Here is a 24,408-nt window from a genome sequence, read left to right as displayed (position 1 = left end):
CCCAGCTTACTATCCGCATCCGTAACCCCTCTCCACTCCACAGACCCTCCTCGACCACACACACTCCCACACCCACAGTCGAAAAAGTTTCTCACATTACATCACGGACCAGCGAGGACGACGACGACTAAAAACAACAGCAAGAACAAGGACGACGCTTGCGAGGAACTGGAGCAGAGCTCTAAATGGACAGCCAGCAACATCGTTTAATATTGATGGGCATTGTTTGAGCTCTTTATGATGGGAAAGTGAGGCCTCTGCCAGCGCTATTTTCCTCTCTTTTTTGCTTTTGCTTTTGCTGTTGCTGTAGTTGTTGTACTTCAAGTGAATATTTAATTAAATTGTTTTCTAATAACCACGCGCAACTTTGTTGTAGGGCTGTGCACGCGCCCGCAAGCGGCGAGCGGCGGCAGGACACGCGGCGGCAGTGGCTACCAGGTCGGGCAGCAGCACCAGTACCGGGACACACCTTGTTGTGCCAACAACATTAGCAAAGGCCGAAAAAAAGAAAAGAGAAAACAAAAAATGGGAGGGAAAACGGAGCAGAGCAGAGCAGAGCGGAGCCACCCCTTTGGCTGCGTATCCTGGCTGGCCTATCTGTCCTTTCCGGACGCTTCTAATTTTCCAAATTACGCACCATCAATCATCGCAAGTTGCGGCAGCAGCACCAGCCCTGACGAGCGCCTGTCGATGGTGCTGTCGATGAGGATGATGTTGATGATGACGTTAGAAACTATGCCACATCGGGCATGGGCACGGGCACTCCACTGCCACCCATCAGCCAATGGTGGCAATCCCATGGCGCAATCACTTGAAGCAAACGACGTTACGGCAGCCGCAAGAAAGAATTAAATTAAACTTCAAGTGTCCGCAATGTGGTGGTGAGAGCAGGTCCTTTTTCAAGCGGATGCAGCCTGGCGAGCCTGGGAATCTTCTGTTGCTGTTGTTCAGGCTGTTTTCCGTTGTAATTAACGCTAATTGCGTTTGGCCATAAGCCGGACTTTTTGACTTTTCCACGTGTTTTTCGGATTGTCCCAAGGATTTTCCCACCTAATCCCAAAGACCCGGCCCAAAGACTATTTTTGTTATGGCTTGACTTTGCGCAACCAAAATATTTGCATTGCATAAATAAGCAAGAGATAATGCTGATCGGAAGTGCCATAAGTCGCCAAAGAGTGTTCCCAGAAATGCTGCCAGTTTGCAGCCTGTCTCTGTGGGACTTTAAACTCTTGGTGGTTAGCCAACCAATGGAGGGTCCATGTGGTAATTGAGAATACACTCCATCTAATGAAAATGGTCATCACGATGGGAAGTGGCCAAAGGGATGGGATGGGATGGAGGGCTAGATGAATGGCTCAAGGATTAATATCGCAGTGCAATTAAGGGCTCAATCACAGTGACTTGACTCGGCCCTTGTTTGCCTCTCTCTGATTACATTTATGGAATTATTATTGATGTTTGGCAGTGACCACCACAGAGAGCAGAGTCCAAAACAATTCTACATCCCACACTCCACGGGCCAGGGATTCACTTGCTTAGCCCCCATCATCATCATCATCATCGGCCAGCCCACGCCCAAAGGCATTTCTAATTTCGTTGAGTAGCCCTGACTTCCTCTTCGCTTGGACATTGGACATGGGGCCCTGGCCATTTTGATTGAAATGCAGACACAAAATGCTGGCAGGCAGCCATTATATTTAAGCTGGCCCTGATCTATGCCATCGGTATGTGGAAACAGTGATTGGTCGATAGAGTGAACAATTAGTGCAGTTTAACATGGGAGAGAATACGAACAAATTGGAAGAATAATGGATAGTTATAGTTGCAGCAATTAGACTACAGCCCATCTAAATTTCAATCAAATTTGGTTATTTGATTTTTTTAATAATTGCCATGAATCAAGATATTCAAATAAATCTCTACAAATTGCAGTTTAACATTTCTACAGAATTTCAGAAGTATTTCCTTTTTCACTATTTATTTTGTAAGTCTCTCCAGCTTTCATATTACTGCACCGGAGAACTTTCGTTTTCCTTTGAGTATAGTCCAACGAATCATCACTGTATGTGATGTGCATCCCATATCCTCTCTCATACTAATCTGTATTATGTACACAGTTGATTTGCCCTCCCAATCACTCAAACCCCCACAGCATAACCCACACACACACTCGCGCATGTTTATGTATAAGTAACGGCACATACAATATGATTTCATTCATATGCAGGGGAACTATACTATGCTCCACTCCGCTCCTGCTCTGTTTTCTCTCTCACTCTTATCATTGATTTGCAATGCCTGAAAATGTTTCTGCCTGATGATGATGGGGTTCGGTTCTTTGGTTCTGTCCCCGTCTGCTGCTTTCCCTCGCTGATGTTGTGCTCTTCTGCTCTGCCTAACTGCCAAACATTTCCCAAATGTTCCCAAATTTGTGTCTGTGTGTGCTGGGTATCTGGGCTGGAGTGCGTGCGCTGGATATATGTATGCGTGAGTGTTTGCCATCGTTTTTGGAAATATTATATGCTCATACCTCCGTTTTCGAGTAAATTGTGTAAATATTTGCGTTCGTAAGTGGATTGGAGATGGATGAGTCTATCAACAGAGTCAGCCAGCGTCGGTGTCGGCTGCGCCGCTAGCATCGCCATCGCCATCATCATGTGCGTACCGTCATACCCTTAACACAGCTGCCTGATTACAACAGCCATCCTTCTTCTCCTCCAAATTCTTCTATAGATGAAGTCCAGGTCCCTTTGGTCCACCTTCAATCTATGGCCAATTGGCCAAGAGCCAACTTGGAGCTTGTTGCATTCGCCTGAGGCCACAAAAAGAACCAAGCTTGGCCCAAGACACATTGCCTGCACATTTTGGGCCAGGTGAAGCCTGTTGCCATGTCTGGGAGTACAGTCGGCATTGGGTTGATTTGACAACTGAATTTATTTCACAATTGCATTACAGGCCCAACAATTACACAGCCAACAAACTGATTCACAGACCATATGAAAGGGGTACAAGTGCAGATCAAAATATTTGTCTGTTTTACAGGTCTTATTTTGTGGTTTTCTTTTCGGCAGCATCTTTCTCCGCCTCGCTGGCGCTTGACTCCTCTTCATCTTCATCATCATCCTCATCATCGTCGTCATCATCGTAATCGTCATCAGATTCATCATCATCGTCGTCGCCGTAACCGCCACTGGCTCCGCCACCATAGTAACCAGCGCTGCCACTAGCGCCGCCATAGTAGCCGCCATAGCCCTCTTCATCATCATCACTACCTCCTTGTTGTTGGCGGCCAAACTTGTGCGATCGCGTCGACATGCTCAGATCCTTGGTGACGGACGTATCGTAATTGCACTTGGGACAGGGAATAGCCTTGTTCTTGTCGTACTTGAAGCCCTTGCGGCGCACATGATCCTCGCAGTAGCACGTCTTGCAGCGCAGGCACGAGTACTGACCCAAGCGATTACACGATTGGCACTTGTAGTTCTCCGACTCCAGCACCTGGCAGGGGAAAAAAGTTAGTAGGGAAATGGACTTATGGACTTGGACTAATGGACTAACCTGACAACTAGCTTGATGCTCGAACTGATCGTCCTCGCATAGGAAACCATCGCAGAAGGAACACTTGAAGATGCGCCCACCGTGCTCCCAAACGCCACGTTCACACTCTAGGCAGACGGCGTTCTGCAGTGGGCACGTGCAGGCATGGCTGGTCAGGCACTTGCGGCCGTGGCAGACCCAGGCCTCGCAAAAGTCGCAAATGGCACCCACCATGCCCATGCCGGTGGTGTACACGCCGGGATGCTTCACCACGCAGTCGCCCGTCTTCAGCATGCACTTGATCTTTCCACATTGGGCACAGATCGGCAGTCGCTGAATACTCTGGCAAAAGTAGCAGAACGCCCGAGACTTCTGCTTCTTCTCGCACTTGTCGCAGTCCATCGGCGCATTGCAGGGCACATCGGCCAGCGGAGTTTCGCGGGTGCGAATCTCTTTAAGGCGCAGCTTTTGCTTTTCAGCCTTTTTACGCTGCCCTGTCTTTTTTTTCGGCATTTTCAACAAATTAATTTAAATTAAGTTAACAAAAATGCCTAAAAACAAGTGTGACCCGCGGAATTAATTATCGATAAAAACACCGCCAGACCCTCGGAGATATACCGAAATATACCATTTCGTTTGCAAAATATACCGTAAACAAAGAGTCTCGATACCCTACAATTCTTGAATATACCTCAAAAATGGAATCTATTTGGCGGATGCAATTCATTAAACCTACTATTATATACCGATAAGCCGTTTATATACGTTGAACTACTATTCGTTGTTTACATAACCCGAAAGTTATATACCCTAAATGGTCACCCTGCTAAAGAACTCTAAGCTATTTCTACTGATCTGGCAGCACCAATTTTGACAAATAGCTGGCTGCTATGTCACTACTTAAGCGGATTGTTGTGAAATGTGAAACTAGATATTATCAAATTAGGACTAGCTACGGAATTTGCTTTTTGTCTCATTATCTGCTGTTCGCTTTCAACACAAGTGAGTATTTATAATACGCCAAATTGGTTCTTCAATCGGATTAAATTACTTTTTCAATGTTAAAAGTTTTTTCAAGATACTAATAACAAACAACATCAAAATCACAAAAAATGATTTGCATCGGTAAATTTTTCGGTATATTATGAGAATGAGTCGGTATATTTTGGTATATTTTTGAGGGTTTTGGGGTATATTTTATGGATAATTCCGCGAACGCACAGTTGGCCACACTTTTCCAATTTTTTCAACGACGCGAAGGCTGTGCCTGTGAATTTTTGTTCAAATAAATATAAAATTAAAGCATATTGAGCATTGAAAATAGTGAAATGGGCGGCCATAACGATAATCAGAACGGAAACTCCAACGGCCACGATGATGTAAGTAGATCTTTGTTGGAATTATGAATTTTCCAATGCGTGTCTCAGCGGACGCCATTTTGAAAATTACGCATGTGCCTCCAAGCGGAAGAGAGGTTATGTGTTGCTGTGGAAAAATCAATAATTTGCTTTTTTTCTTAGGATATCACCGAGCCGGAGCATATGCGTAAACTGTTCATTGGTGGTCTGGACTACCGCACCACCGATGATAACTTGAAGGCGCATTTTGAGAAATGGGGCCAAATTGTCGATGTGGTGGTCATGAAGGATCCACGTACCAAGCGCTCGCGTGGATTTGGCTTCATCACCTATTCTCACTCTTCCATGATTGACGAGGCCCAGAAGGCTCGTCCCCACAAGATTGATGGACGCGTTGTTGAGCCTAAGCGCGCCGTGCCACGCCAAGATATTGACTCGCCAAATGCTGGGGCCACTGTGAAAAAGCTGTTTGTCGGCGCCCTCAAGGACGACCATGATGAGCAGAGTCTGCGCGACTACTTCCAGCACTTTGGCAGCATTGTGGACATCAATATTGTCATGGACAAGGAGACTGGCAAGAAGCGTGGCTTTGCCTTCGTTGAATTCGATGACTACGATCCAGTGGACAAAGTTGTGTGTAAGTTAAAGACATCTTCATAGTGTGTACTCATGGGTCCGCAAGCCCGAACCATTTATAATGTACGGCTGTGTGATAACACAAAGCAACGTTTTATTAGCTTTCCACCCTGTATTGAGCTACGAGCTCAAGTTGGAACAATCCACCCTCTTCACTTTCAATGTAACACGTAGCCTCGTTACAACATCATTTTGTTTCATTTTCTTCACAGTCCCAGCTCCGCATAGCAATGTTCGATGTGTCTGTGCGGCGTTTCATGACTGTAAAATGAAATTCCAGCCCGTATTATATCATTGTTGCCGGTGCTTGCGTGCATCAGCGATGAAAGAGTATTTGGCACAGTCCCTACCTTATTATATCCATTTTTACTAGACTTAGAAATCGAGTACCATCCCGTTTTGGCTTACACAGTACTGACAAACCGTCTGGCTTGAAACCCTTTGCCTGAACCGTTTCATTTTAAACGCTGTGAGATGAATTATAGCGTCGGCTAAGCTATGTTATGCGAATGTAAATCAAATCTCTATTCAGTGTAACACGCAGCCTCGTTACACTCATAAATCCATCTCCATGTACTTGAAATCAACTTAATACACAGTCCCAGCTCCGCATAGCAATGTTTGATGTGTCTGTGCGGCGTTTCATGACTGTAAAATGAAATCCCAGCCAGTATTATATCATTGTTACTGGTGCTTGTGTGTATCAGCGATGAAAGAGTATTTGGCACACTCCCTTACGAATAAAATGTATGAATTACACCCTTTGAATCATCAGAACCCTTCAGGTACACAGTACTGACAAACTGTCTGGTTGGATCCCCTCGCCCGAGCAGTTTCTTTTTAAACGCTGTGAGACGAACGATAGCGTCGGCTAAGCTATGTTATGCGAATGTAAATCAAATCACTATTCAGTGTAACACGCAGCCTCGTTACACTCATATCAATCCATTTCCATGTACCTGAACTAAAATATTTACACAGTCCCAGCTCCGCATAGCAATGTTTGATGTGTCTGTGCGGCGTTTCATGACTCCGAAATCCCAGCCAATTATTTTGTTGCCGGTGCTGTCAGCGGCGTTTTGGCACAGTCCCTACCTTATTAATCCATTTTTAAACTTAGAAATCGAGCCATCCCGTTTTATATGACAAACCGTCTGGCTTGAAACCCTTTGCCTGAACCGTTTCATTTTAAACGCTGTGAGACGAATGATAGCGTCGGCTAAGCTATGTTATGCGAATGTAAATGAAATCACTATTCTGTGTAACACGCAGCCTCGTTACACTCATAAATCCATTCCCATGTACTTGAAATCAACTTAATACACAGTCCCAGCTCCGCATAGCAATGTTTGATGTGTCTGTGCGGCGTTTCATGACTGTAAAATGAAATCCCAGCCAGTATTATATCATTGTTACTGGTGCTTGTGTGTATCAGCGATGAAAGAGTATTTGGCACACTCCCTTACGAATAAAATGTATGAATTACACCCTTTGAATCATCAGAACCCTTCAGGTACACAGTACTGACAAACTGTCTGGTTTGATCCCCTCGCCCGAGCAGTTTCTTTTTAAACGCTGTGAGACGAACGATAGCGTCGGCTAAGCTATGTTATGCGAATGTAAATCAAATCACTATTCAGTGTAACACGCAGCCTCGTTACACTCATATCAATCCATTTCCATGTACCTGAACTAAAATATTTACACAGTCCCAGCTCCGCATAGCAATGTTTGATGTGTCTGTGCGGCGTTTCATGACTGTAAAATGAAATCCCAGCCAGTATTATATCATTGTTGCCGGTGCTTGCGTGCATCAGCGATGAAAGAGTATTTGGCACAGTCCCTTTAAATCCATTTTACTAGACTTAGAAATCGAGTACCATCCCGTTTTGGCTTACACAGTACTGACAAACCGTCTGGCTTGAAACCCTTTGCCTGAACCGTTTCATTTTAAACGCTGTGAGACGAATGATAGCGTCGGCTAAGCTATGTTATGCGAATGTAAATGAAATCACTATTCTGTGTAACACGCAGCCTCGTTACACTCATAAATCCATTCCCATGTACTTGAAATCAACTTAATACACAGTCCCAGCTCCGCATAGCAATGTTCGATGTGTCTGTGCGGCGTTTCATGACTGTAAAATGAAATCCCAGCCAGTATTATATCATGGTTGCCGGTGCTTGCGTGCATCAGCGATGAAAGAGTATTTGACACAGTCCCTACCTTATTATATCCATTTTTACTAGACTTAGAAATCGAGAACCATCCCGTTTTGGCTTACACAGTACTGACAAACCGTCTGGCTTGAAACCCTTTGCCTGAACCGTTTCTTTTTAAACGCTGTGAGATGAATTATAGCGTCGGCTAAGCTATGTTATGCGAATGTAAATCAAATCACTATTCAGTGTAACACGCAGCCTCGTTACACTCATAAATCCATCTCCATGTACTTGAAATCAACTTAATACACAGTCCCAGCTCCGCATAGCAATGTTTGATGTGTCTGTGCGGCGTTTCATGACTGTAAAATGAAATCCCAGCCAGTATTATATTATTGTTACTGTTGCTTTTGTGCATCAGCGATGAAAGAGTATTTGGCACACTCATTACCAGTTCTCGAGAGGGGAATCGATTGCCGAATCAATAGCTTATCAAATGTTAATTGGGGTTCACTTTTACTCGACTCTTTTCAGTGCAAAAGCAACATCAGCTGAATGGCAAAATGGTGGACGTGAAGAAGGCCTTGCCCAAGCAGAACGAAATGGGTGGAGGCGGCGGCGGTGGTGGTGGTCGCGGCCAGGGTGGTCGTGGCGGTGGAAACCGTGGATCCAACATGGGCGGCGGTGGCGGCAGCTATGGCAATCAGAATGGCGGCGGTAATTGGGTAAGTGTCTGGATGAAATCCACTTTCTAATTGAATTATAAATTGACTGACGTATGAATATTTTTGCAGAATGGCGGCGGTAATTGGGGAAATAACCGTGGAGGCAATGATAACTGGGGCGGAAACAACAACTTCGGTGGCGGCTACGGCGGTGGTGGCGGCAACAATGGCTGGGGCAACAACATGGGTCCCTGGGATAATGGCAATGGCGGCAGCAACTTTGGTGGAGGTTCCAATTGGGGCAACGGTGGGGGCAATGATTTCGGCGGGTACCAACAGAGCTACAGCGGCGGTCCCCAGCGCGGCGGCAACTTCAACAACAACCGCATGCAGCCCTACCAAGGAGGCAACTTTGGCAACAAAGCAGGTGAGAAAAATCGTACCGAATGCATCATCTTACAATGAATAGACGCACTTGAGAGATTAGCACACAGTACCCTGACACCTTACTGTTAGAACATCGATAGAGTTTGGCAGTTAGCTTTAAGAATAACAAAATGCTGTGAGATAAACGGACGATGGCTTTCGCTATGTTCGCTACAGATTTAGTTGTATTTTTGCAGTCCGCCTGGCGGACTTATTGAGAGATTATCAGTAAAGTAATTAGTGAAGAATGCTTACGTGATCTTATGTGATCTGGGTTTTCTTTTAGGCGGTGGCAACCAAGGCAACTATGGCGGCAACAATCAGGGCTTCAATAGCGGTGGCGGCAACAGCCGCAGATATTGAGGGAGAATACCAGACGAGGTGAGACACCATTATCTGTTTAATTAGTTATGGTTTACGAAAGTAAAGTAAAGTGAAGTCGGTCCATTAACAACAACAACTAATCCTATCCATGGCCAATCAAACCATTAACCTTTCGTTTGGTTCTACAAGCGTATATCTGTTCTTTTGTTTTTATCTTTATCAACATAGCGAGTAGGCCTTAAATTATCGCCATTTCTTTGGTAGTGTTTGTAAAAGCATTTAGGACTGAAAACGTAAACTTGAAAACATTTTGTGTTAAAACCAAGCAAGAAAACCAACCAACCAATTTACATATGCAATGAACATTAATTAAGACTACATACAAATATGCTATTTATTTTATTTTTGTAAACGTATTTAGAAAACAACCAAAACCAATACCAATACCAAATCAGCAATTAAGAATTCTCTTCGTATGCAACCTGTTTTAAATAACGTTTCTCATTTATCGACATTTTATAGGTGATAAATTAGAAGTCGCTCAGTATAAACCCAAAAGTCACAGTCAAGTAAACGATACGCAATTCAATGAGTATGAAGAAGTATGAAGAAGTTTTCCGAGCACCACAAACCATACCAAAACATGACAGAGAAGAGAAGAGAGTAATCAGGATCAGTGCAGAGCAGAGAAGTGCAGAGGAAAGGAAAGGAGTGGAAAGGAGAGCAGAAGAAGAGAAGTGCAGACAGACAGAGAAAAGAATAAGATGAGAATGAGAGATCAGTGCAGCAGTGCAGCAGTACAAGTACAGAGCAGAGCAGCCGTGTGTGTGCATCGATCAGAGGGCACAGATTGAATATCAGACAAAGCTTTATTCATAGAGAGTCGAGTCGAGTCGCACACACACAGCATGCACACACACAACAAGCAGAAGTACACGTACACAGCAGCTGGCCAGGATTCGATTCAATTCGATTCACTAATGCTTATTGCACTTGATGATTGATTACCCCTTCTGTGAGACGCATCAAAAACAATCCAATACCCATAGAAATATATACTTAAAATTCAAACTATTTGTAGAAACAACAACAAAAACAACAACCAGTATAAGTAACATTGTAAATTAGAGCAAACGCGCGCCTTACGAGCGAACATTTGTATATCCAATCCACACAATTTTTACCATCTTTTTACCACCATCTTTTACCTTGTTACCGACCCTATAAATGCAATCAGCCATGTAAAACTTCAAGGCGGCAGCCGAGAGGCCACACTTTATTTGTACATTTTAGAGTATGTAGCAAGCGCGGCCCCCATGCAGCAATTGGGCTGTGGGCGTGGGCGTGGGCTGCCGCCAACAATTTCTGATAATCAGTGCGCAGAAACACACAAACTTATGAAAATATGTATTACATTTTACGACTTTCACTAGGCTTAAGTTGTCATAATCTTAAAAGAGTAGAGTGTGCGGTGCGGCGGTAATGGCAATGGCAATCCATCCTTCAGCTGCCTGCCTGCCAGCCGCATGCTGCCTTAGCGTTAATTTACGTGTACGATTACGAGTACCAAACATTCAAGTTCTATGCGAACTGCTGCTGAGCTCTGAACCGAACCGAACCCAACCCTAATCGTGTGGAGGAATCTTAGCTTTCTTGTACGTACAATTATAAGTGACGACATGGAACTAACTTATCTCCAATGTTTAGTTTTAATCAAGCAACAATTAAATGTAATCTACCTTTTAGCAATCAGTCTGTATGCAGTTGTCGTCTGAGGTCAGCGCAATTATTATTAACGAAATTTTACACATTAATGTAGCGAAATACAAGATTCGAAAATACATAAGATATATACAGCAAATGAATGATGTAAATTCGACAAAAACAAATTCCAAAAAAAAGAAAAACTTTAAACAAAATAAGAAATCTGTTTAGCTAAAGATTTTGTAGTTTTTGTGTATATTTGAAATATTGTAGCAGAGCAGCAGCGCATCAGCAGAGCGAAGAGAGATCTATCTGAGCAGAAGTGTAAGTTGGAGAGTTGGAATGAAGGAGAGATTCGAGTCGAGGAAGGAGGAAGACAGAAGGCAAGCAGCCAGCAAATTGTTATTGTAGCGTTTGTTGTCGGGCGGGCCATTTAACCACCTCATTTAAGCGACTCTTCTTGTTGTTCATCACTCTATCTGGTTTCAATCTTTCGTTCGTTTATCACAATTTCACTCTCTCTCTCTTCCCCTGTAACATCCATGACATTTACAACTATGTATTATTGTAATTTTTGTTGCAAGTTGGCTGAAAAGTAATGCGAAGCGCTGAAAATGAAAAGACGGCCGTCGCGCTACTAAGCAGCCACGGACCCGGACCATCCACATTTTGCTTGCAATTCGATGGGGGATCCGGCCCATGGGGTAAGGGTAAGTCTCCTCCTGCCAAAACAGCACAAAAAGTTGTAATTTTCAGATGGGCTTCTGGGAATGTTCACCGCGCCACCCCAAGCAGCGGATGACGCTGTGCGAGTTCCCCTCGGGAGAGGCTGAAGAAAATACTCATTTTGTACGTATTTCAATATTATTTTAAGCTATATTATTTGACCTTCTTCAATAAAGAAATATTATCAAAACCAACTTGTGTTAAATAATATATTTGAGTTTAGTTTTATAATGTTAATAGTGTGTACACACTTAATGATTTGTTGCGTGTTTACAGTGTTCGTACTGACAGTTCTCTATGTTGCGTTTAACAGCACGTCGTCTGAGCAAATCAACAGCTGTTAGCTGCAGTATATTTTCATATTATAGTATCTGTAAACAAAAATGTTGTATATTGTAATGTTTGCTGTTTTCCAACATGGTCACAGAAAAGGGCAAAATGTACTACCCTTGGGAAGAAGGATATCCTCGAGTTGAGGAAATGTTGGAAATCTCAGGCTCCAATCAATGCAAAAAAAAATCAGTGTTGGTTAAATATCTCATACATGAACATGAAGATATTATTAATATTTAAGAACAAAATAGGGTATAAAACCTTCTTATAACATAACACCTTACTACCGGCTGACAAGCAACATGTTGTCATCCCCACTCTAGTTACGTTTTTGCTATTTTTTTTGGTTGACCTTTTTAGTTTTAAACTTAATTTGTAAACAATCCAACAAAAAGAAGTCATGAAAACAAGCCAATCTTTTGGAAAATTGATTGATAAATCGGATAAAAATATAGTTTTATCGCTGAGAATACTAAATAGCAGGTTATATTAAATAGAACATCAAAATCGATGAAAGCGATTTAAGATATTGAAAAGGTAAGTAATATTCCGGTGTAGTTTTCATGGTCGTGCGGTATATTTTAACGATAAATCCGCGGTCACACTGTTTTTTGTCTAAACTTAATTGTATCAACAAGCCAATAAAAATGTTAATAATAGTCTTTAAAATATGATGGTTTCGTAAAGAATTGATTTATCTATCCGATATAGTTATATGTGCAGTGGTAATACTCTTTGCCAGTAACATTAAACCTATCAAAGTCGAGGAATATAATTCCGATGAAGAAAAAATAACAAAAGAATCTCACCAAGAAAACCGGCATAAACCGCGAGACCATAACAAAGTCAGGGTACAAATTTGGATTTTACCACAAGCAGGAATCCAACAATCTCACAGGGCTACGGCATGTTCTAGTCCATCAAATGGTTCGTGAACACTCCCTACGATCCGAGTGAGGTCTTCCTCGATACGCCCTCCATTACCGGAAAACGCCAACGAGATTGAACGCCTTCATCATCATAGCTGCAACTCAAAAGCATTCCGACATGGACTCTACTGCCACACGTACTGTTACCTTTGTGTACAACTACAAGGACCATGAAAACAAAGACTGCGTAGCCCAGCTGGACATCAAACTCCCATTCGACCAGGAGAACCTGGAGGAGTGTCTTACGCAGCTCCTCAACCAAATGGATCCCATGATGCGATATCTCGACGAGAACATCAGTAGGTATTCCACGAAAAGCAGGCACAATTCGGTATACCTGAGGTTTGATTTATGTTGCAGATTTGGAGAGCAAGCTGCAGGACTTTGTGGACACTGAGCACCAAAAGTTCCTGGACGACTACGCCGAGAAGTTGATCACCCAAGCGGCCAACGAAGAAATCGACGTGGAGGCCATTGTGCGGAATACAGAGCGGCTGTATAAGGACGAGCTGCTGCAGTTTGCAGATCGTGTGGGCCCCAGGGACGAGGATATATTTGCGCAGAGTTTCCATCGCCTCGTGCACTCCTCGTCGCTCGAAGAGATTCTTAAACGAGAACGAGCCTATGCCAAGGTAATAGCCGGCATGACGGAGCACATGGACAGTGAGGTGGAGACTCTCAATACGAGCCAGCAGCAGGAGATGGACAGCCAAATCAATCAGCTGGATATAACCACCACCTCCGAGGACATAAACAATCTGCTGGCCCAGCAGTACACCACCCAGAACTTTGTCCGCAAGCGCTACGAGTCAGAGCTGGAGGCCAAGATGGGTCACCAGAAGAACGAGTACCGCGACTGGATCACGAGTCAAGTGAGCCAAATGTTTCAGGTCTCGCCGGTGGCCACGCCGCTGGGCAATCGCTCCTCCATGTTCGTTTCGCAACAGCCATCGATGGAGGAGAGCTTCACCATACATCTGGGCTCCCAGCTGAAGCATATGCACAACATTCGCATTCTCAGTGCCAACGTGACGGAGCTCTGCAGTCCCCTGCATGCCGAGGAGAGCTTAAATGGCCTGAACATGGCCCTGGGCCTCTACTCCAGCTCACTGTGTGGTGTCGTGGTGTTGACGCCGTCCATTCAGGCGGAGGCCAACAAGAATATCATCAAAAATGCCAACAGATCGACAGAGTTCCACTTTGATCAGATCGATGTTCAGCTGGAGAAGATCGAGAAGCAGATCCGCAGCCTCAGCACCACCGATTCGACCAGCACTCCGAGCACTGCCAGCAGCAACAGCAGTGCCGAGGGCAGCGTCACGCCCTCGCCCACCAAGAAGCATGTGCCCCGACTGAAAACAGGAGATTTCTTCATTACCAAACACTCCAATTTGTCTCAATCTCATGTCATATTCCATCTGATCTCGGACGAACCGATTAACAGTCCAAGTGAGATCAACTCACGTCACCCGGTGATTTTGGGCCTGAGGAACATCCTGAAGACAGCCAGCAGACACGACATCACCACGCTGACGATTCCGGCTCTGTTGCGCCACGAGATGAGTGAAGACATGACCGTACAGTGGTGCATCAGGCGTGCGGAGCTGGTCTTCAAGTGCGCCAAAGGATTCATGATTGAGTCAGCCTCCTGGGGCGGGGCAGAGTTAAGGTTTGTGCTTTGTGTTTATGGATTGGCAGAGATAGACACTCATTAATTGGTTATATTTTTCGCAGCACTTTGCAATTGTTACTGCCGGATGATATATCGGAGAGCCTGTTCACCACGCTGGCGGGCATGGTGCCCAGCGTTTTTCACGTGGCCAATCCGAAGATACTGGTGGACACCAGCAAGTAGTAGACATTCCTCAAATAACACTTGAACTTACATATATAAAAGACTACTCTAATGTATTTGTATGAATATACAGTTTATTCAGATTCAGAGTTATATATATAGATATATATATGTATGTATGTATACGTATATATGCTTCGGTATTCGTCGCCATGCTCAAAAAGTTGTTTACTCGTAAATTTAACACACACTCAGAATTTTTGTGTAAATGTTCCTGTATCAATTTTTGTCAATAATTTATCGCAACCTTTTGTTTACCAACTACAACACTACTACTCGTACAATGTATGTATGCATATACTATTTATGTAGTTATATGTTAGGTATGTGTATGTAGGTATCATGTGTATATTACTTCCAAATGTAAATGGGTTATCTTTGGTTTTTTAGACCCCTCCTCTCTCTCTCTCTGTCTTGCATTTGCTGCCAAGGTGTGTTGTATGTGGTTGTGTTCTGTTCGGTTATCTTTAGTGAATATTATAATATATGGGGGGTGTTTGCATTGAATAACTCTGTTCTTTAACTTGTAAATATGCATTTTGAAATATATATATAGTATGTATTTAAATCTAAACAACTTTGTTCTGCGGTATATTTTATAGTTTATTTTAAGTTTCTTCGTTAACAATTAATTAGGTTTCCATCCATCATGTTCTCTGTGTGTTTCGCTGTTTAACTTTTGCTTATTATGTTTATTTGGTGTTTAGCCAATTACGTTGTCTGCTGTGTGTGTGTGTCGTATCGCTGCTTTGCAGTAATGGGAGTAGAGGCTCAGAAAATAGTATTCAATCAGTGTATATTTCGATAAAGTGTATTTCGTTTGTTCAACCGGCTTAATGGGGTAGGGGAGGTTGGTTTACATAAAATTAGTGACGAGTGTTTTAGGTACAGGAACGGACCGCATTGAGTGTTTTTCTTTTTGCGAGCGAATATAATGCACATCGTTTTACATCTTATTTGTTCGCTTAGGGCGTGGGCTTTAAGGAATTGACATAACCAGCATAAATCATCAGTGTTAAAATGGTACGTATAAATAAATTACATTGCTATAGCCGTTTGCCTTTTTGCCAATAAGTGCGCATTGGAGTAGTATGGCTCACAGAGCCCCACCATCTTGGCCAGCTCTGATCGATCCAGCGTAAATTATATTAAAGTTGAATTATAACTTATTGCTTCTGTTTGTTAATGTTAAAAATACATCCTGGGAACAGTGCTGTGTGTGCCCCAGTATACACATTCGCGTCGTGTTGTGTCTGTCGTCTCTATTTAAATTTCGTTAGATTTCTTGCCTACATTGAAGAACAAAGTCTACTACAAGTTGCATGCCAAAATGGGGGTTATGATGAAATATCGTATCTCTATATATGGATCTTTAGCTTAATACTCGGCTCATGCCTTAGACTACGTTGGTGTGGATAGTAAATGTAAATGCCTACATATATTTTAGTTAAATCAAAAGAATACATATTAAAAGTGTACTAATATTGAAACTATCACAAAAAAACCAAATACTTTATCAAAAGTACGATAAAAATGAAATAAATTATTATGCTTTGAAGATTGAGTATGCACGTGTGGTAAGGGAATTCCTTATCCCTTTACATTTGACTCTCTTTGCGCCACTGGAAGGTGCCCGATTTGACGCCAATGCTGGAGGAGCCTTGATTGCTGCTGGAGGACAGTATGTTGTTCGTGCGTCGAATTAGCTGGGAAGCGGCATCGAAGCGGCTGCGTATAAGCCGCATTGCCGGATTACTGGATACACCACTGCGCTTGCTCTTGCTGTTTTCGGATAGAAGAAAAGATGTTAGTTTGTGTGGCAGTAGATTCCCTTTTTAATCCCTTGACTCACCCAGAGGAACTGGGCTGATTTTCCTTGAGATTTCCCAGTATGATGCGCATGTGCGTGTCTCGCGCAAAATGATTATCCGGCAGGGAGGCCTTGGCACCGCCACTGCTCGTGCCGGCTCTGTCATCATCCACAAATGCATTCAGTCCTGGCAGCTGGCCCGGTGAGCTCAGTTCGCTGCTGGGCGAATGCGGTGGCGTGGCATACAACGGCGACATGCACTCCATATCATACATGTCCGCCTCATTGGTCATGTTGGAAGCTGTTCGTGTTCGTTTAAAGAATGTAATTAGTTTGGCTCTGGCTTGAGGATTGATTTGCTTACCAAGCTGATGCTCGCTGAGATCGGGCAGCATCTGCGAATGCCGCTGGCCACCACCGCCTCCGCCTCCACTGGACTTGTGTCCCGAGCCAGAGGCATGCTTTGAATTGACCATCAGATTGTTTCGCGAGCTGAGTTTGCTTTGTCGCTGCAGTTGCTGTGTGAAGGTAAGCGGCGCTTGCTGCAACGTAAAAAGAAACTCATGAGATTCGAACCCCAATTGGATTTCCATCAAGTGGTTTATACTCACATCATTGCTGCTGCCCGTGGATTGACTAGAGATGACGCTCTTGCGCTTGTGCAAACTGCTCGTATCCGATTGCATGGTGTTCTGGTAGAAGTTGTTCGAGCTGTGCGTGGAACTGGAGGCATTGAGGACGTGCAGCTGACTGCCATTGTGCACCGTGGCCGTGGTGGCGGCCGAACAGACCGAGGAGGCGGAGGCATGGGCCGGATAGGGGGCCAGGTTCTGGTGCAGGGGCAGTGCCGGCGGCTGGTCCGGGGAGCGCAGCATACTGGCGTGAGCATGGAACTTGGGTTCGTTGGGATTATTAGCATCATCTAGGGAGCAGGGTGGGGAGAGTACGGCAAAGGGGAAAGCATTAGTAACAGAGCACAAGGATGCTCCTGCGTTTGGTCTTACTTTTGGTGTAGCTCTCGAAGATCTTCAGGATGCTGGTGCGACTCGATTTGGCAGCCAGCTTGATTGGTGTGCGTCCGCAGTGGTCCGACTTGTATGGATTGGCGCCGAACTGCAGCAGAGCGATCACGCACTTCTCGTGTCCCTCCTGGGCAGAGATCCCCAGTGCTGTGGCGCCCTGCTTGCAGGCGTGGTCCGCCTGTGCGCCGTAGTAGAGGAGAATGCTCATCACATCGTGGTTGCCCTGCCAGGCACACGAGTGCAGCGGAGAGCGCGCCTCCAGATCCATCGAGTTGACATCAGCACCGGCCTCGATCAGGGACTTGACCATGTCCGCGTGTCCCTGCCAGGAGGCCACATGGAGTGCCGTGCGCCCCTCGCTGTCCGGAATGTTCACATCCACATTGGTCATGTCCAGCAGGTACTTGACAATCTCCAGCTTATTCTCCAGGGCCAGAATGTACAGCGTGGTGCGCGAGTCCGCATCCTTCGAGTTGACGTCGCAGCAGAACTTGAGCAGAAACTCCACCGTCTCCATGTGTCCCTCGAGGCAGGCCAGCCTGAAGGCGGTCTTCCCATCGTGCGCCTTCTGGTCCACAAAGCTGGAGTGAATGTCCAGCAGGGCCTGCACACAATTCAAGCGTCCCTCCTGGGCAGCCAGATGCAGGGCCGTCTTGCCCTCATTGTCGCACTCATCGATCTTTGCGCCCGACTCGAGCAGCTGCATGCACACCTCATGGAAGCCCTCGAAGGCGGCATAGTGGAGGGGCGTCCAGCCCGCATTGTCGCGATGTGTCTCGTCGAGGCCGCGATCGAGCAACTGCCGCACTGTCTCCACATTGCCTTGGGCGGCGCCAATGCTCAGCACTGTGCGGCCCTCAGAGTCCATGCAGTCGATGCCGCATCCCCAGAACAGCAGCAGCTTCACCACCGTGGCATGCCCCGCCGTGCAGGCGGCCCACAGTGGCGTGCGTCCCATGAAGTCCGCCAGATCCGGATCAGCGGCATTCTCCAGCAGCAGTTCGCACACCTCAGCGTTGCCCTCGAAGGAGCTGACCAGCAGCGGGGACATGCCATCGTTGTCCAGCTGATCTGTGTTCGCGCCATGATCCAGCAGCGTGGAAATCACTTTGCTGTAGCCAGAGGAGCCGCACAAGGCAGCCACGCACAGGGCACTACGTCCATCCAGATCCAAGTGGTTGACATTCGCTCCGTTCTCGAGGAGGATCTCCACGATGTCATAGTGGCCCATGTAGGAGGCGGCAATCAGCGAAGTGCGACCCTGTCGATCCACTGAGTTGACATCCGCACCCGACTCGATCAGCAGCTTGAGGATGTCCTCGTGTCCGCTCCAGGCAGCGGCCCGCAGAGCAGTGCGTCCCTCCTTGTCCGCGAGATCTATTTTGCAGGCTGGCTGGGATATTAGAAGACGCACCACATCGCTGTGTCCGCCCCAGGAGGCGGATCTCAAGGGGGTCCAACCATCCCTGTCCGCATGATTAACGTCCACGCGCTTCATCCTGCCAGTGCCATCGTTGCAGGGCTGGGAGAAGCTGAGAAGGAGCTTCACCACCTCCAGGTGTCCATTCCTGGCCGCAATATTGAGTGCCGTCTGGCCATTGTAGTCCTCAATCTCCAGATCTATCGGACTCTTGCACGCATTGAGGGCTCGCTCCAGCAGCTGATGGTTGCCATCGTTGGCCAAGATATGGATCAGGGCCTTGCCCTTGTGCAGCTCGATGTGATGCGAATCGGACAGCTGGTGCAACGTGCTGGAAGCGTTATCGTCCTGGCTCTCGTGCGGCGGCTCGCTGTGCTCCGAGGGGCTGCCCGCTCGCTGTGTCTCCAGCAGGCAGCTCTTCTCGCTGGAGAGCAGCAGGTCGGCCAGCTCAAAGTCAATGTTCTGCGATTTCTCCGATAGCTCGGGCGACATCAGCGAGGACTCGCAGGAGTTCTGCGATTCGGCATTATTGATGCCCGTCTCGATGAGCAGCTTCAGCATCTTGGCATCCGTGGGAAGACTGGGCTTGAAGAAATCGCACAGGAACTGGGCAAAGGGCTCGCTCAGGTCGTTCGCGAGGAATCGCTCCAGCATGGAGCGGGTCTTGGGCAGAAAGTTGCCGTCGTACTTGAAGTCATGCTCGCACTGGGCGCAGCAGTTCATCTGATTCGTGTAGAAGCAGTCGCTCAGGTTGAGGCGCGACTCCAGCAGCATCAGGATGAGATCCATGTCCACGTGGCGGCTGGTCAGGTACTCGCCCGACTTGATCAGATGGTAGGCGAAACGGCGGACCGTATTGGCGCACAGGGTGTCCGCCACCAGCAGATAGTACATGGAAATCATCACATGGCCCTCGTTGACATCGCAGATGAACTTCTTGGTGGCAAACTTCACGTCCACGAGCCAATCGGCGAATGAGTTGTGGAAGATCTTGAGGCGCTGCGCATTCGCATCGTAGGCGAGGATGTTGCGCATCAGCTGGAGGCGCTTCTCGAACTCCTGGCAGTCGATGGTGTAGTTGTGGGTGCGCAGGCAGTTGAACAGAAACAACTTGTCCACGTAGCCCGAGGAGGCCAGCAGAACGTTGAGCAGCGGCCGAATCTTCATGTACTGCTTCTTGTTGAAGGACTTCTGGCAGATGTACAAGTACAGGCCGTTGAGGGTGCATGGAATCAGCTTGATCTCCCGGAAGCTAAAGAAGTTATCCTTGATGCCATGGAGCACCTTCTCCAGGTAGAGGATGCAGCCGTTCGACTTGATGTAGAGCTGATGCAGCGACTCAATGATCTCCTTAGTCAGCATGATGCTGTCCTTGAAGTCCGAGTTCAATCGATTGATGATGTACTCCTGCACATCCTTGACCACATGCGACTTGCGCAGATCGTCCAGCGTGATCTTCTTGAAGCCCGTGAACATCCTGGTGATCTGCTTCGTTTGCTTCTTGGTGGTGCACACGAGGAACAGCCACTTGGGGAACAAATGGATGTGGTTCGACAGCAGCTCCGCCACATTGCGGCTCTTGTGGATGGCCGCATTGCAGCGTCCACCCTTCAGCGTGGATATGAGATTGCCCTCGTTGATGTAGTTCTCATCGATTGAGTCGATCAACAGCAGAAGCGCCGTCTTTGGTGGCGTCAACTCGAGCAGCGGAAAGAGCAGAGCCTTCTTGAAGCACTCATCGGGATTCGTCTCGATGTTGTCCACACTGAGGCACTCGAGTATCTCCGGATTGGAGAGCAACAGCTCGTAGTAGCCATCCGCAATGATGGTGCGACAGCTCTTGGTCTTTGGCAGCGGCGGTGGCAGTGTGTTTGTGTGCTTCCTGGGCTTCTCGGCGAGCGCTGGCGGTGCCTGACGCTCCTCCTGTTCCCGTTCCCGGTACTCCTGCTTGCCATTCACTTTGCCATTCTCTGTGAAATCTATGAGAGGTTCTGCGGCATCAGCCTCTGCTTGGGGCTCCGTTTCCAGCTCATTGCTGGGTGTCAAATCCTTGTCTGCCTCGGGCTTGTCCTCCTCTTCGTTGTTCTCCTTCTCTAACGTCTTGTCATCCTCCTTGATGGCCGCCTCGATTTCGCTCTTTTCTTGTTCTGTGCCCAGATCGGCTATGTCCTCGCCGCCACCCTGCTGGATCGCTTGGCCGCCACTGGCACTGCCGCTGCCATTGCTGATGGTCGCCAGTTTCGAGGGGGAAAGCACACCGCTGCCCGATCTGCCACGTTTGATGGGGATCTTGGACTTGGTTTTGCTGGGACTGGGACTGGATTTGGCAGGCAACTCCTTCAGCTCCTTTTCGCTGCCCAAGTCCTTGTCCTGCTCTCCTCGCTCCTTGCCGCGCTTGGGTGGATGCGTGCCATAGCTGTTTGCGCCCAGCTTCTCGTCCTGCTGATCCTCCGGCTGATCTGGCAGTGGAGCCGGCTCCGATTGCTGGCGCGTCAAACAGGTCTTGGCCGCCTTGTTGATGGTGGAAGTGCGCTGCGATTGGAAGCCAGCGTCCAGTGCCTGCGAGTCGCATTCGCTTGCCCCACGCTTCAGCTCCTCGATGAGCAGCTCCTCGGCATTCTCGCTGAGGCTGATGTTGTTCATGGCCTCGTCCAGCTTGAACTCCTGCTGCTGGGCCTCCTCGCGCAGAAAGGAGAAGCCCTCGTCGATGATCCGCTGGCTGTCGTCGCGGCTGATCAGCGAGGCATGGCTGAGCAGCTGCAGGACGATCTTGCGCATGAACAGCGAGAGGCTGTGGCACTCCGGGTTCTGGGACTCGATCAGGTAGCAGGCCAGCAGCTTCCTGTTGAGGATGCCCTTGGTGCCGGAGTTGCCCTTCATGATGGCCTGGCAGATGGATGTCTTGCCGGAGCCATTCGAACCGAGCACCAGGCAGCCATTGTAGCTGGAACTGGAGATGGCCGCCGCCTTGGCCCGTGCCGAAACATAGCTGGAGGAGGCCGCTGCCCCGCCCAATGCTCCTCCCACTGGCACGGGCTTCTTGCCCGCCGTTCGCTGCTCCAGGCACAGGGCAATCTTCTTCAGCACCCATTCCCGATGGATGTAGACGGTGCTCACGATGCGATTGTTCGACTCCAGGCCGCCGCTGTGCACCAATCCATTGACCTCCTTGTCCGGCGATATTTTGCGCTGCATCAACGCTTCCAGATTGCCATCGGTGTCCTCTTTGGCGCCGCCTGCCGCCTCCTGGCCATCCTCCTCTGGCGCCGATCCGCCGCCGTTTGTGTCGCCATTCGAGTGCTGGGCCATCTCCTGGGGGAAGTTCTGCTGCACCAAATTGGCAAAGTGTTCCTCTCGTGCGAGGTTCGAGAAGCTGGCATTGGGACAGTCGCGTCCGCTTATCTCCAGCTTCTTCTGCAGCTGCGTGGTGTCCTTCAGGAAGTTGAGTATTCGTCGATCCTCCAGCTGCTGGTTGGCTGTGCCTGTGCCGCTGCCCAACGGCTGATTGCTGTACTTGGAGCCACCCACCAGGGCACTGGTCGAGGCACAGATATCCACGCCATCGACCTCGGCATCATCCTCGTCGGCATCTAGATCTGTCACCTGTAGAGGATTCCCATTGCGGGCACTGGCCAAACGATTCGAGTCGCGATAGTTGGAGAGTTTCGCCTCTGAGTTCCCTGCAGCAGCAGCAGCGGCAGCACCCGTGTGGCGACTTCGTTCGCCGCTCTTGTAGCGATCCGACTTTCGTAGTGGTGTGGCATACAGCATCTCCTTGCCACCACCGGAGGAGGCTTTGTTCGCCGGCGCGGAATTGCAGTTGCCTATGGAGTTGGCATTGGGATTGACGATGTTGGAGGACTGCGTGGATTTTTGCTGCTGCTGCTGCTGATGGATTTTCCGCACAGACTCGTTGTACATCGCCTGACAGGGCAGATTTTCATAGATGTCATTGCGCAGATTATCGTTATCCGTGTGCTTAGACATTGCTGCTGTTGGTGCTGTTGCTGGAGCGCTGATTGGAGCTGGAGCTGTATCTGGAGGATGTCTGTAATCCGTTTGCTGTCTGCGTTTGCAGCTGTGCGGGTTCGTTCCCCTTTTTGGCTGTTGTCTGACTTTCCTGCCTTTCACTTAAGCTCCACAAATGACTGCAAATAAAGAGAGGGAGGAGGTTAGTAATCTGTTTGTTCATGATTTAAATGCTATGAAAATGCAGTTAAATCGAATGAAAGTCAAATTAAATTTGATACTGCCACTAAGGGTAGAGTTTTCTCCCAAAACGTTATCTATCTAAAAGTTAATTTCAAAACAAATCCAACAAACGAACTTCAATATGTGTAAACTTTCCAAATCAAGCGCCCATGCCCAGCTTTTAATCGCCTTTAGGATATTACACAGCAAAACCTAAGGACACCTTAACGATCTAGATCCTTAAACTCTCTTTACGATAATCATCAGCCCATTTAGTTCTATAATGCCCTTAAGATAACACAAATTACCTTTAGCGTTGGCGTCTATACGGGCTTTTAGTGGGCAATTTGCTAGAACTTAAATAGCACTTTCATTTTGCCATTTTTCGCCAGTGGCTTCACTTTTCGTTTTATGTTTTTCTATTTTTTAGCATCCTGCTAAACAATTGACCTGATTTCTGTACATTTTTAACCCTTTGGTAGCTACCAGGCATAGCCGTGGCTCCTTCTCCCAGCCATTCACCCCATCAACACATGCACACACGCACACACACATAGATACACCCATGCATTCGACTTGTCATCATTTTTTCCTGCGCTTGTGTTTACGCGCAGTATCTTTTGTTCTCGGGTTTTACCATACACACGAATATATATCTCTAAGCTTACGAATGTGCGAGTAGAAGAGCGAGAGAGAAGAGAGTATATTTATGTGCGTCGTGAAGGAAGAAGACTAGGGTGCTAAAGATGGATGGGGTACGGCTGCACGGTGGATGCACCAAGAGAACAGTCTCTTAATTGAAGAATTTCTGAGTACTGTCCCTTGCAGTTCGGTTTAAGCAAGAAACAGCTGACAGCTTTTAGAGTAATAATTCCAATCTAAACTCAACCCAAAACTCAAATTACTTAAGGATAAGACTGTTCCATCATTTCCCTCAGTGTAAGTAACTTGCCTCTGTGTAAATAATGTCTTTCATGCCACAAAGTTTTTATTTTAAACTTCAATTTAGTCGTTGAGTCTCTGTGGAAGCAATGGTTGGGTGGTGGGTCCAAGGGATGTGATGTAATGGTACTTTTGTAGGTGGCAACGACCAACGACCGACCAACTACCAACGGCAATGTAACTAATGATACATACATCCACCCCTTCCTTCCCATGCCTTCCTGCAAGGCACGGCACGGCACTGCACAGCACAGCACTCTCTGGTTGTCCAACTTTCACATAGAAATGGAGCAAATTCAGCACGTTCTGTGCGCTCCGACGAGACGGGGACACAAAAAAAGAACTCGGTGGCCATAAAAAATCGTAG

General features: G+C 47.0%; 4 protein-coding genes across 7 annotated transcripts in view; 2 read left to right on the top strand and 2 right to left on the bottom strand.

Annotated features, from left to right (window-relative positions):
* Nucleotides 1–2,914: 2,914 nt before the first annotated feature.
* On the bottom strand, nt 2,915–4,091 carry LOC117897451 (zinc finger protein 330 homolog). Its single transcript, XM_034806296.1, has 2 exons — nt 3,559–4,091; nt 2,915–3,498 (listed from the first exon to the last, which is right to left on the bottom strand). Exons 1-2 carry the CDS (start codon nt 4,048–4,050, stop codon nt 3,046–3,048), a joined length of 945 nt encoding a protein of 314 aa, XP_034662187.1. The 5' UTR covers nt 4,051–4,091; the 3' UTR covers nt 2,915–3,045.
* A 668-nt stretch (nt 4,092–4,759) lies between these two features.
* Nucleotides 4,760–11,733, top strand: LOC117896796 (heterogeneous nuclear ribonucleoprotein A1). 3 transcript variants are annotated; one of them, XM_034805294.1, is made up of 6 exons: nt 4,760–4,916; nt 5,058–5,532; nt 8,229–8,419; nt 8,489–8,786; nt 9,072–9,166; nt 11,398–11,733. In XM_034805294.1, exons 1-5 carry the CDS (start codon nt 4,866–4,868, stop codon nt 9,146–9,148), a joined length of 1,092 nt encoding a protein of 363 aa, XP_034661185.1. In that variant the 5' UTR covers nt 4,760–4,865; the 3' UTR covers nt 9,149–9,166; nt 11,398–11,733. The 3 variants fall into 3 exon arrangements, with proteins under 3 accessions (XP_034661185.1, XP_034661184.1, XP_034661183.1); XM_034805293.1 differs by lacking the exon at nt 11,398–11,733 and adding an exon at nt 9,632–11,016; XM_034805292.1 differs by lacking the exons at nt 9,072–9,166; nt 11,398–11,733 and adding an exon at nt 9,632–11,016.
* Nucleotides 11,734–12,494: 761 nt separating this feature from the next.
* Nucleotides 12,495–14,745, top strand: LOC117899635 (protein C12orf4 homolog). The gene is made up of 3 exons (XM_034809794.1): nt 12,495–13,100; nt 13,162–14,470; nt 14,536–14,745. Exons 1-3 carry the CDS (start codon nt 12,920–12,922, stop codon nt 14,654–14,656), a joined length of 1,611 nt encoding a protein of 536 aa, XP_034665685.1. The 5' UTR covers nt 12,495–12,919; the 3' UTR covers nt 14,657–14,745.
* A 690-nt stretch (nt 14,746–15,435) lies between these two features.
* LOC117899634 (ankyrin repeat domain-containing protein 50) overlaps nt 15,436–24,408 on the bottom strand; it is a 30,179-nt gene continuing 21,206 nt past the window's right edge. Inside the window, exons 2-6 of one of the 2 annotated variants that reach the window (XM_034809792.1) lie at nt 17,471–23,056; nt 17,078–17,388; nt 16,831–17,008; nt 16,509–16,767; nt 15,436–16,438 (exon numbers count right to left, since the gene is read on the bottom strand). In XM_034809792.1, the coding sequence (XP_034665683.1) occupies nt 16,255–16,438; nt 16,509–16,767; nt 16,831–17,008; nt 17,078–17,388; nt 17,471–22,895 (6,357 nt within the window). In that variant the 5' untranslated portion in view covers nt 22,896–23,056 and the 3' untranslated portion in view covers nt 15,436–16,254. The remainder of the gene's footprint in view (nt 16,439–16,508; nt 16,768–16,830; nt 17,009–17,077; nt 17,389–17,470; nt 23,057–24,408) is intronic. The other variant, XM_034809793.1, reaches the window with a different exon arrangement.

Source organism: Drosophila subobscura, chromosome O (assembly GCF_008121235.1).
Source record: "Drosophila subobscura isolate 14011-0131.10 chromosome O, UCBerk_Dsub_1.0, whole genome shotgun sequence".
In the NCBI taxonomy this organism is placed as follows: Eukaryota; Metazoa; Arthropoda; class Insecta; order Diptera; family Drosophilidae; genus Drosophila; species Drosophila subobscura.
This window is presented reverse-complemented; position numbering and strand designations above follow the sequence as displayed.